The 10,874-nt window shown below is 62.4% G+C and overlaps 1 protein-coding gene across 2 annotated transcripts; it reads right to left on the bottom strand.

The window, feature by feature from the left end:
* Positions 1-41: 41 nt before the first annotated feature.
* Positions 42-9,451, bottom strand: LOC100597313 (cytoplasmic tRNA 2-thiolation protein 2). 2 transcript variants are annotated; one of them, XM_030808656.1, is made up of 15 exons: positions 9,347-9,451; positions 8,727-8,801; positions 5,963-6,041; positions 5,697-5,756; positions 4,509-4,569; positions 3,118-3,227; positions 2,670-2,953; positions 1,831-1,966; positions 1,497-1,628; positions 1,051-1,142; positions 822-925; positions 585-723; positions 399-465; positions 219-277; positions 52-143 (listed from the first exon to the last, which is right to left on the bottom strand). In XM_030808656.1, exons 1-15 carry the CDS (start codon positions 9,412-9,414, stop codon positions 74-76), a joined length of 1,536 nt encoding a protein of 511 aa, XP_030664516.1. In that variant the 5' UTR covers positions 9,415-9,451; the 3' UTR covers positions 52-73. The 2 variants fall into 2 exon arrangements, with proteins under 2 accessions (XP_030664515.1, XP_030664516.1); XM_030808655.1 differs by lacking the exons at positions 8,727-8,801; positions 9,347-9,451 and having other exon boundaries at positions 42-127; positions 5,963-6,020.
* Between the last annotated feature and the right edge of the window lie 1,423 nt (positions 9,452-10,874).

A 10,874-nucleotide genomic window follows, 5' to 3' on the forward strand; every position in this document is an offset into this window, starting at 1 on the left:
TCCTTGCCTTCTGGCTCCAGTGTGGTGGACCAGGTGGCCACCGCCTGCCGTCTCGGGAAGCATGTCCTCACGCTCAGCTCTGGCCCGCCTCGTCGTCACTGTCCTCAATCAGACAGTCCCGGATCTCCTGCAAGACCCAGGCCCTAGAGAGAAAGCTGCAGTGGGCACCAGCCCTGAGGCCCCTGCCCCACGCGCCACGGCAGTGTGGGCCCTAGTACCTCTGTGTGCGGAGCTGGGCCTCGGCCAGGATGTACGGCGGCAGGGGGTCCAGTGAGGGCTGCAACAGAGGCCGGTGTCGAGGGGCCACGAAACCCGCCAGCACCCCCTCAAGCCACCCATGAGGGGACGGCCTTCCCGTGTCCCCAAGCCTGGCCCGGGACAGGTGGGCACATACTTACCAAGTCCTTCATGTTCACACGGCAGCTGTAGCACAGATGCTCCTCAATGCAGGCTTGGGGGTCCTCCCTGCAGGAGCAGAGCTGGCTGTGTGCCCACCTTGGCACCTCACTGCCATGCAGTGTGGGTAAGGGCAGATCCCCCTCCCCCCATGCAGCTGGCCATGAGTGACAGGGACAGGGACTCACCTCCTGCAGGCCCCCTGGGCCTGGCCCACCCCTGGAGAACAGCATGGCCCCGGGGGTGTCCGGGTCTCAGTCAGGGGCGTGGGCGACTGCCTCTGGGAGAGACGTGAGGCGGTCTGAGCCCCAAAAGCTGTGGCACTGTCTGCAAGCAGAGAGGCGCTGAGGGAGCCTGGGGCTGCTGAGCCCCCACGCCCACTCCCTGGCTCCCTCCCCTCATCACCCCAAGAGCATGAAACAGACCAGCAGCATCGACGTCCAGGGCACACATGCAGAGGAGGCAGCGGGGGCTGGAGTCGCCAGCAGCGGGGCCGTCCCGGGGGGCCTTCACCAGCTTCTCACTTGTCCTATGGCCGGGGTGTGAGAGGAGCAGGTGAATCACACAGGCTGCGGCTCCACCCTAAGCCCTGGCCTGAGCATGAGTGGTGAGCTCAGCACCCACACACACCCCCGCACACCCCCGTACACACACCTGTACACAGTGCTGACAGTGGAGGGGAACTGGGTCTGCAGCCTGAGGATGAAGGCCTCCATCAGCCGGCGGATGCTGGCCTTTTCAGGGGCCTAGGGACAATCAGATTGGGGGCTACGGGAAATCCCAAAGGCCAGCCCCAGACTGGGGCAGAGTCCCCAGGGCAAGTACCGTGAGTTCCACACTGCTGGCCCACATGGGTCTGGCTTTGCTGCAACTGCTCAAGGCAGCCAGAGAACCGGCTTCAGCAGTGCACCCACTGGGGGTCCTCCTGTCACCCCCACACCCTCAGGGCACAGGGTGGGCTCAGAGGATGCGGCACTGCTGGGGGCCACAGCAGGAGTCACTGAAGCTGTGCTGGTGACCTGAGCCTGTGAGAGGCTGCCCAGCCCACATGGCCCACCCTGGAGTCAATGGTGAAAGGCTGCTCAGCCCACACGGCCCACCTTGGTGTCGACGGCTGGTGTGAAGACAGAAGGGACGGAGAACAGGCGGTTGTAGAAAGCGACCTCCTTCAGGGTGTAGTCCCGCATGGGCCGCACCACCACCACGTCCCCGTGCCGCTCATCCGAGAAGCCCTGGGGGAGGCGGGGGCTGTGTGGTCCAGGTCAAGGCCCGAATGTGCTCGCCCCTCCTCCCCTGCCAGGTAGGGAAGGTCACAGACCCCTACCACCATCCAAGAGGCCGCAGAACTGATACGCGAGAGGCTACTCTCCAGTGAAGGTGGCCAAAGGGGTGAAGGTGGGGATGGGCCTCCTGAACACCCAGACCCCTGCCTACCGTATCCCAGGCCAGAAAGGCCCCTCGACCCAGTGCCAGGTTGGTCATGAGCTTGATGGCCAAGCGTGTGCAGCTGTCCCCAGTCATGACCTTGGAGTAGCCGTGGGCTCGGGCCATGTGCAGGATCAGGTGGGTCCTAAAACACAGAGCATCTCAGGAGCCTGGGGGGTGCAGGACCCGGGGAAGGGGGGCTCTCAGGGGTCTGGGGGGTCAGGACCCGGGGAAGGGGGGCTCTCAGGGGTCTGGGGGGGTCAGGGCCTGGGGAAGGGGGCTCTCAGGGGTCTGGGGGTCAGGGCCTGGGGAAGGGGAGCTCTCAGGGGTCTGGGGGTCAGGACCTGGGGAAGGGGGGCCCTCAGGGGTCTGGGGGGTCAGGGCCTGGGGAAGGGGGCCCTCAGGGGTCTGGGGGGTCAGGGCCTGGGGAAGGGGGGCTCTCAGGGGTCTGGGGGGTCAGGGCCTGGGGAAGGGGGGCTCTCAGGGGTCTGGGGGTCAGGACCTGGGGAAGGGGGGCCCTCAGGGGTCTGGGGGGTCAGGGCCGGGGAAGGGGGCCCTCAGGGGTCTGGGGGGTCAGGGCCTGGGGAAGGGGGGCTCTCAGGGGTCTGGGGGTCAGGGCCTGGGGAAGGGGGCTCTCAGGGGTCTGGGGGGTCAGGGCCGGGGAAGGGGGGCTCTCAGGGGTCTGGGGAGATCAGGACCTGGGGAAGGGGGGCTCTCAGGGGTCTGGGGGATTGGGACCCAGGGAAGGGGGGCTCTCAGGGGTCTGCGGGGGTCAGGACCCAGGGAAGGGGGCCCTCAGGGGTCTGAGGGAGTTAGCGCCCGGGGAAGGGGGGCTCTCAGGGCCTCACCTCAGGGTCTGCAGAAGCTCCTCCTTGGCCGTCAGTGTCCTCACTGAGCAGAACAGTTGGGAAAGAGCCTCAGTCTGGGCAGTGGCAGGCGGTCTTGCCAGGCTCTGGGGGTCCCGTGTGGGTGGGGGTGGCTGTTCCTCCCCTTGTATCAGGCCAGGACCCCCCCCGGCCCCCAGCACATGCTGCTGCTGGAGGAAGCTGTCCACGGCCGCCTTGTAGGCCCCCTCGGATCCCACCGGCTCCTGGGCAGAGCACCAAAGCACCGACGGTGGCAGGCTGAACACCTTCCAGGATGAGGGAGAGGCCAGTGAGGCCGGGGACAAGGGCAGGTGCCCCCCACAGACAGCCCCACCTTCCATGATGTGGGAAACGGCAGTGAGGCTGGGACACAGGCAGGTGCCCCCCAGATGTCACCTCCAGGACCCCTTTCCAGGGACAGCCCTCCCACCTCCTCTAAGGCCACCACGTGCCATGGGAACCCTGTTGCTGGCAGAATGGGCTTCACTTCGGCCAGGGTCTTTGCTCTCTCCTCTAGACTCTGGCCACAGGCTGCTCCCTCTGAAAAACCCAGGCAGAAAGAGTCAAGGCTCAGAGAGGAGCCAGGCAGGGCAGGAAGCGGGGCCACCTCCACCTGGGGACACCCTTTGAGGCCTCGATCTGCAGGGCGGTGCTTCCTGGCGGGGCGGTGGGGTGTCGGCCATTTTCCTTTGGACAGGGCTTTCTCTCTTGTGGCTAACCTCAGCACTACAGGGAACACCCCAGGAGTTTGTTCTGCAGGAGCAAGGGTCGGGGAGGCGACCCCGGGGCCCCCCTCACCATCAGCACTTAACTCGCCCTTCTCTGTCCCCAGACCCCATGATAGGGACTGGGCAGCCGCCGCTCCTGCTCCCACCCCCCTACTTTCTAAGGAAGTTATTAGACTCCAGCAACAGTGATGCCACCTAACGATGGACACATCCGCTGCCTCCTTCAGGGAAATGTCCCCACCAGGGCCTCAGTGCACGGGCGACACCAGCAGCTCAACATGTCCCCCCAGAGGGAGGGTCCCCCCACAGGGAGGCTCCACACCAGAGGGAGGCTCCACACCAGAGGGAGGCTCCACACCAGAGGGAGGATCCACACCAGAGGGAGGGTCCCCCCAGAGGGAGGGTCCACACCAGAGGGAGGATCCACACCAGAGGGAGGGTCCCCCAGAGGGAGGGTCCACACCAGAGGGAGGCTCCACACCAGAGGGAGGGTCCACACCAGAGGGAGGCTCCACACCAGAGGAGGGTCCCCCAGAGGGAGGCTGCACACCAGAGGGAGGGTCCACACCAGAGGGAGGGTCCACACCAGAGGGAGGCTCCACACCAGAGGGAGGCTCCACACCAGAGGGAGGCTCCACACCAGAGGGAGGGTCCCCCCAGAGGGAGGGTCCACACCAGAGGGAGGGTCCCCCAGAGGGAGGGTCCACACCAGAGGGAGGGTCCACACCAGAGGGAGGGTCCCCCCACAGGGAGGCTCCACACCAGAGGGAGGGTCCCCCCAGAGGGAGGATCCACACCAGAGGGAGGGTCCACACCAGAGGGAGGGTCCCCCCACAGGGAGGCTCCACACCAGAGGGAGGGTCCCCCCAGAGGGAGGATCCACACCAGAGGGAGGCTCCACACCAGAGGGAGGGTCCACACCAGAGGGAGGGTCCCCCCACAGGGAGGCTCCACACCAGAGGGAGGGTCCCCCCAGAGGGAGGCTCCACACCAGAGGGAGGGTCCCCCCAGAGGGAGGGTCCACACCAGAGGGAGGATCCGCAGGGCATACCCCAAGCGGCCAGGGATTAGGAGGAGCAATGGCCCCACATACCGTCAACAAAGATGACTCCCGCCACAAAGCGCAGTCTTTTGGCAGAATCTTGGCTCAGGCCCTGGAGAGAGAAGCAGCAGGGACTCAGCCCCCAGCCATAAGCCACAGGACACTTTTCCAGCTCAGAACATTCTTCATCCGGATTTAACGCCGTCTTGGAAGGTGAAGTGGCCTTCCCCTGCCATTGCGTTTATTGGACAAAGCCATTCAGACACAGGTGCCAGGCAGGCCCAGTAGGCGAGGCTGCACGCCCGACTTATTTTAAAGGGTAGCCTGGAGGTCTTCATCCCCCTGGTAAAACATGCCCCTCCCCAGCTGGTCCTGGATGTCCCAACAACGCCCCAGGAGAGAGGGCTGGGGTTACGGGGCCACTGCGCCACCATCCCACACGCTTCTGACCACTAAGGAAGCACTTGCTCTCACAAGCAGAAAACAACAGCCTGCGAGAGGCAGGGGTGCCACTGGGCACAAGTAGGGCAGCACCAGTGTTACACAGAGGGCTGAGCCAGTTCCCTCACAACACCCTCCTAGCAGGTTCAGGGGACCTCAGAAAACAGAAAACTAATTTCAGCAGTGCCGTGCAGTGCGCCCATCCTGAGACCAACACCCCACCCCTCACCCCGGCAGAGCCGACCCCTCTCCTCTCAACCACCCACCCCACAGAAACAGCCTCCTCCGGTCTGCACCTCTCACTGGGAACGCGGAGAAACCAAGCACATCCCGACCTGCCTCGGACTTCCTGAGCTGGCCCTTGACACACCATGGGCACAGCCCCACCACGCCCAGCCGAGCCCTGTGCGCAGCCTGAGCTGGCCCCTGCCTCCTGCGCGTGCCGTCCCCTCCACCTCAAACGCTGCTCCCTTTGCTTCTCCTGGCAAACCCCCTTCTCTTTCCCAATCTTCCCTCAGGTCACACACGGCTGAGCCAAGATGCAGCTTTCCACTGACTGTGTTTCTATGCAAGTTGAGCAAATGGACAGAAGTCAAGTGGGCAGCACACACGCACTGTGGACCCAGCTTCTGATTGGTGCACCTGCTGTAAACACATCTGAGAACCCTCCAGGTGTCCAGGCTGTGGGGTGGGCTGCTCTCTGGCCCCAGCCAACAGCCCCTCAGCAGGCTGAGAAGACAGGCCCCCAGCCCGAAGCTCAGCCCAGCAGCTTGGGCCCAGGGGGTGGTGAACACGCACCTCAAGGACCTGCCAGACCATGGAGCTGGATGAAGGCCCCCCAGACCATGCCAAGAGCACCTGGGGGAGAAAAAACATCACTCAGGGCACCGCATCTCCAACACGGGCAGACACCCCACCTCGTGGACATCCAGGACATCCAGTCTGCCCTCAAAGGCCAGGGAGGAGCTGGTGGGCTGCAGCAGGCCAGGCTGCCTGTGGGAGGGACAAGCGGGGACCTCGAGGGGCCAGTCTGCTCAGTCAGACCCCCAGGACCCAGACGCTACCTTCTCGCCTGGAAAGATGAGCCGGTTCTTCCCCAGCATGGCTCTGAACTTGTGGACGTAGAAGATCTTGAAACAGTCCCTGCAACACAAACCTGAGGTGAGGGAGCCGCTTGCTACCTGCACGGTGGGCAGTGTCCTGAGGCGCTGCCAGGTGACGATGTCCTTTACCGATTTCCATCTTTAAAAGCAGCATCTTCACATCCAAGCTGTGCCCAGAGACTGGTGAAAGGGACGGGGTTGGGGGCCCCTCTGGCGGTGGCTTCCTCAGGGTGAACACGAGGCTCACTGGTCCCTCCCACAACCCCACCAGGTACCAACTGCACAGCCATGGAGGCCGCATCCAACAAATGAGGGGCCACAGCCCGGGCATCCCTTCCCCACAGGCGCTCAGAAGGGCCCAGCTGGTGGAGTGGACGGACTTAGGCATGTACAGGCCGAGGCCAACCCAGACCCCATAAAAAAGACCCACCACATACAGACACCACGTCTTTGAGGTGAAGAGCAGAAATGGGGTGGGCCATAGCGAGGGCTCAGTATCCTGGGGCCCCAGAGCTGGCATCTTTAGTGTGCTGGGCTCAACTGGGCCAGGAATGGCTGAGGCTCACTCACAGAGTGGCCTGGGCTCCTCCCATAACCCCACAGAATCAGAACTTCCAGGCCTGGGAACTGCATTTTTAAGAGACAGGGTCTCGATCTGTCACCCAGACTGGAGTGCAGTGGCACAGTTATAGCTCACTGCAGCCTCAAACTCCTGGATTCACGTGATCCTTCTGCCTTGGCCACCCGGATAGATAGGACTACAGGTCACAGGTATATGCCACCATGCCTGGCTAATTGTTGTATTTTTTGAAGAGACAAGGTCTCGCCATGTTGCGCAGACTGGTCTCGAACTCCCGGCCTTAAGTGATCGTCCTGCCTGGGCCTCCCAGAGTGCTGAGATTACAGGTGTGAGCCACTGTGCCCAGCTGTGGTCTTTGTTCACAAGAAACTTTCCAGCCGTCTGACTCGGGCTCACCAGCCCAGAGCTTCTTGGCCCTAGCTGTATGTTAGAATCGCACAAACCAGTTAAGTCAAATCGTCTAGGGGTGATGCCTAGGAATCTGCATTTTAAAGCTCTCCTGCAATCCTGGCAGGCAGGGTGAAAAGCAGCACCCGGTACAGAGCGGACAATGCCACTGCAAGAGTCACCCAGCACCTGGGGCTCCAAGTCTCTTCCATCCCATCAGACACACTTGATGTCCACAGCAATCCCTCCCTACGTTGAATGGATACCACGTACAAGAGGCCGAACGACCCCCCTGTGGTTCCTTTACAGACAGTAAAGCAAGTCTGTGTTTAACAGCAAGATGCCAGGCGAGGGACTGCAGGTAACTGGCAAGTATCAAGGCTGGGACATGGGAAGTGACCCCCAGGACCCAGCTTTGGGCGTGGGGAGTCTCACACAAGGACACACGGGTGCTGGGGTTCACCTCCACACCGTGGACCAGGACAGCCTGCGCACCCTACACCACCAGCTGGGATTCAAGCGTGGTGGGTCCACGTGGACACGCTGCGTCTGGGCTCCTGAAACCACACTATTCCCTGTGTGTCAGGGAAGGCCACGAATTCTCCCACATGCTGATGTGAATGACCCCTGAGGAGCCCAGCTCGACGCAGGCTCCTAAGGCCTCCCCCGAGAGCCGGCTCCCCACTGCTCCTTGGGACCAGCAAGCACAGCAGAGCAAAAGCTCTGTCCTCAGCAGCCCTTCTGGCCACAGGGGCCTCGCGTGCAGCCACAGTCAGCCTCTCGCCAGTGAGTTCTGCCGGCAGCCTGGTGTGCTTGGCAATTGCAGATGCTCCTGGGTGCTTAAAGAAATACCTACCTTGGGCAGGTGTGGTGGCTCATGCCTGTAATCCCAGCACTTTGGGAGGCCGAGGCAGGTGGATCACTTGAGGTCAGGAGTTCGAAACCAGCCTGGCCAACATGGTGAAACCCAGTCTCTACTAAAACTACAAAAAACAATTAACCAGGCATGGTGGCAGGCACCTGTAATCCCAGCTACTCAGGAGGCTGAGGCAGGAGAATCACTTGAACCCAGGAGGCGGAGGTTGCGGTGAGCTGGGATCAAGCACTCCAGCTGTTGCACTCCAACCTGGGTGACAGAGCGAGACACCATCTCAAAAAAACAAACAACAACAAAAAAACCACCTACCACCACTGGGAATTAAGAGGACTAAAGGGAGAGAGACCTGGTCCTCCCTTCAGGTAGCTCAATCTAGTGGAAACAACTGAAGAATACAACGGCTACAAACCAAGGACAGGACAAGCGCCTGGGGGAAAGCTGGAGATCTTCCAAGCCTCTATCCTGCCACAGATGAAACAAGCATCTCACATGAGATTAAAAACTTTCACCCAGACCATCTGCCAAGTTCCTAAGACGCTCAGATCCGCCCCTAGACGTATTCCAGCTGCCCCCAAACGCCCGGTCCTCCTACGCCTTATCCCAATCTAGACACCACAGGCCCACTTCCAACTGTCCCCATAAGCTCCATCAGAAACCTCATCAGCGGATCTGTGGCTAGCTCATGGGACACTGTATCCCAAGCAGGAAAGCAATGCTTTCGCCTCCACTTCAACACCAGGGGCACCAGGGGCCACATCAAAAGCAGAAATAAAGTAAGTACGTGTTTTTAAAATGAATTAATAAAGCATCACAAGTTGGGGCTATCCCGTCTGCTCAGCGAGGCCACGTTTGCCAGTGTCTCAGCCACCTCCAGGCCTCACCTGCAGAAGGCATCTCCGGCTCGTATCACCACAACGGGCTGGGCTTCCTTGCACTTCACACACTTCTGCTCACGGCTTTAGAGATGAGAGAGAGGAGGAGAGAGGAACACAGATCACATCTTCCCCACCCCTAGTGGGCTTTGGGGAGACAGCTCCTGTTTCTCACCCTGAGTTGGGTCAGAAGAAGGCACCTCAGTACACACAAAAACCCAGGCTTGTGTTTTGTCCAAACTTCAAGAAAAACAAAGGCTCTAGCAGAATGTTTAGCCTAGAAAAGCCGGCTCAGGGGGGCACATAAAGGCCGCTTTTCAGTCTCCCAAGGCTGACACGGGGAGGAGAGACAGCTTCACGGAACCAGTTCTCTCCGAATAAGGACAGCGCCATCAGCGGCAGAGCCGTCCCCAGTGGCTGCTAGGATGAGAGGTACGAGCCAGTGGACTAAGCCCCCTTCTAGGTGTTCGTCACCGCTTGACAAGCATTCCCCGAGTGCCAGGGGGCGAAGTCCCGCCCTCCACGCGGGGCTTCCCGGAGCAACGGCAAAGCCCGGCCGGGACCCTTCGGGGCAGGAGTGCGGCGGGAAGGCGAGAGGCGACCTGGCGGGTCCGGCCGCCAGCTCTTACCTGGGCCGCGGCGCCGGGGGCGGCTCCCCAGGCGCCGGCTCCCCGTAGTCCTCGCCCACCTGACACATGGGCACGCCGGGTCCCGTCGCAGACTGTGGTGGCGACAGCGCGAGGGCGCGTCCTGATGACGTCAGAGCGGCGCCGTCACGGCCGCAAAGCGCGGCTGGGGGCGGCGCCCTACAATGACGTCAGCGCGGCGCAGTAGCGGCTGTGACTAGCTGGCCGGGCCGGGCCAGGACAGCAGGCGGCGGGCGGCGGGCGGCGCGGGCCTGGCCCCGGGATGGCGATGTTCCGCAGCCTGGTCGCCTCGGCTCAGCAGCGGCAGCCGCCGGCCGGGCCGGCGGGCGGCGACAGCGGCCTGGAGGCGCAGTACACCTGCCCCATCTGCCTGGAGGTCTATCACCGGCCCGTGGCCATCGGCAGCTGCGGCCACACGTGAGCGCGCCCGCCCGGGGACCGCGGGGAGGGGGCCGTGCCCCGCCGCGGGAGGGGTCGCGAGACCGGCGGCCGCCCCGGTGCAGCCCCGGACTGGGCGCGCGGGGACTCGGGGCGCCGGGGCCTCGGGGCGCATGGGGTCCGGGTTTCCCTGCGCCGCGCCGCCTCTGCCCTCTGGGCGCTTTCATCCTCCACCCACCCTCCTTCGTGCCAGCCGCAGGCGCCCGGACCGACTGCTTCTTCGGTTCACGGGGCGACCTGCGGCCCTGCCCAAGCTCGGGGGTCTCCGGCGGCTGCGGCGGGCGCTCGGGTACTCAGAGGGCAGCAGGTGCCACCGCTCCGCCAGAGGTGGTGGATTTGGGCTTGTGGGGCTGGAATGGGCAGTTGTAAATAAATGACTTGTGGTTTTTGCTATCAACTCTTGTTCGGACCCGCTGTCTGCCTGTTTTAACCAAAAAGGAAAGCAGTTCCCTAAAGTTTAGAGGGGCTTGTTTGGACTATGATGTTCTTATGTTTTGTTTGAAGGAGAACTTGGGTCACACCGATCACTGAGTAGCCAGGCAGGCTGGTCCACAGAGGAGCAGACACTGACCACCTTGCTGAGGTTTCCAGCTGCACCAGGGCTCACAGCCGGCTCCTCCAGGGTGTTTGAGGAACAGAAACTCGAGGACATGGCTCTCCTGGCGGGGAGCTGTGCTCAAGTATTCTGGAGCTGCCAGCCCCGTTGGGAGGAAGCCGAGATCAGTGTCTCCTCTCTCCTAAGTGCTGAATAATACAGCTCTTGAGCAAAATTAGCAGTGGCAGGGTAGAGAGAGAGCAGGAGGGCTTCCCCGCAGACATCCAAGCTGCTGAGGTGGTGGAGTGGAGGGCGGTGCACCCAGGCTGGTAGGAGGCTCTAGAACATTTTGCAAGCAAAAGGCAGCTGACTTCAGGGGCTCCTGGTGCAGAGGGAGCTGGGACTGCTGGGGTGTGTGCTGGTCCCCCACGGAGGTGGCAGGGCCAGTGTCAGGATGCAGAGCTGCCTTCATTACCTGTGTCAGGCAACACAGGTGTCTGCCCACGCTGGGACAGCTCTGCCTACTTCTCTTGTGAG

This window comes from Nomascus leucogenys, unplaced genomic scaffold (assembly GCF_006542625.1).
Source record: "Nomascus leucogenys isolate Asia unplaced genomic scaffold, Asia_NLE_v1 001526F_33260_qpd_obj, whole genome shotgun sequence".
NCBI lineage: Eukaryota > Metazoa > Chordata > Mammalia > Primates > Hylobatidae > Nomascus > Nomascus leucogenys.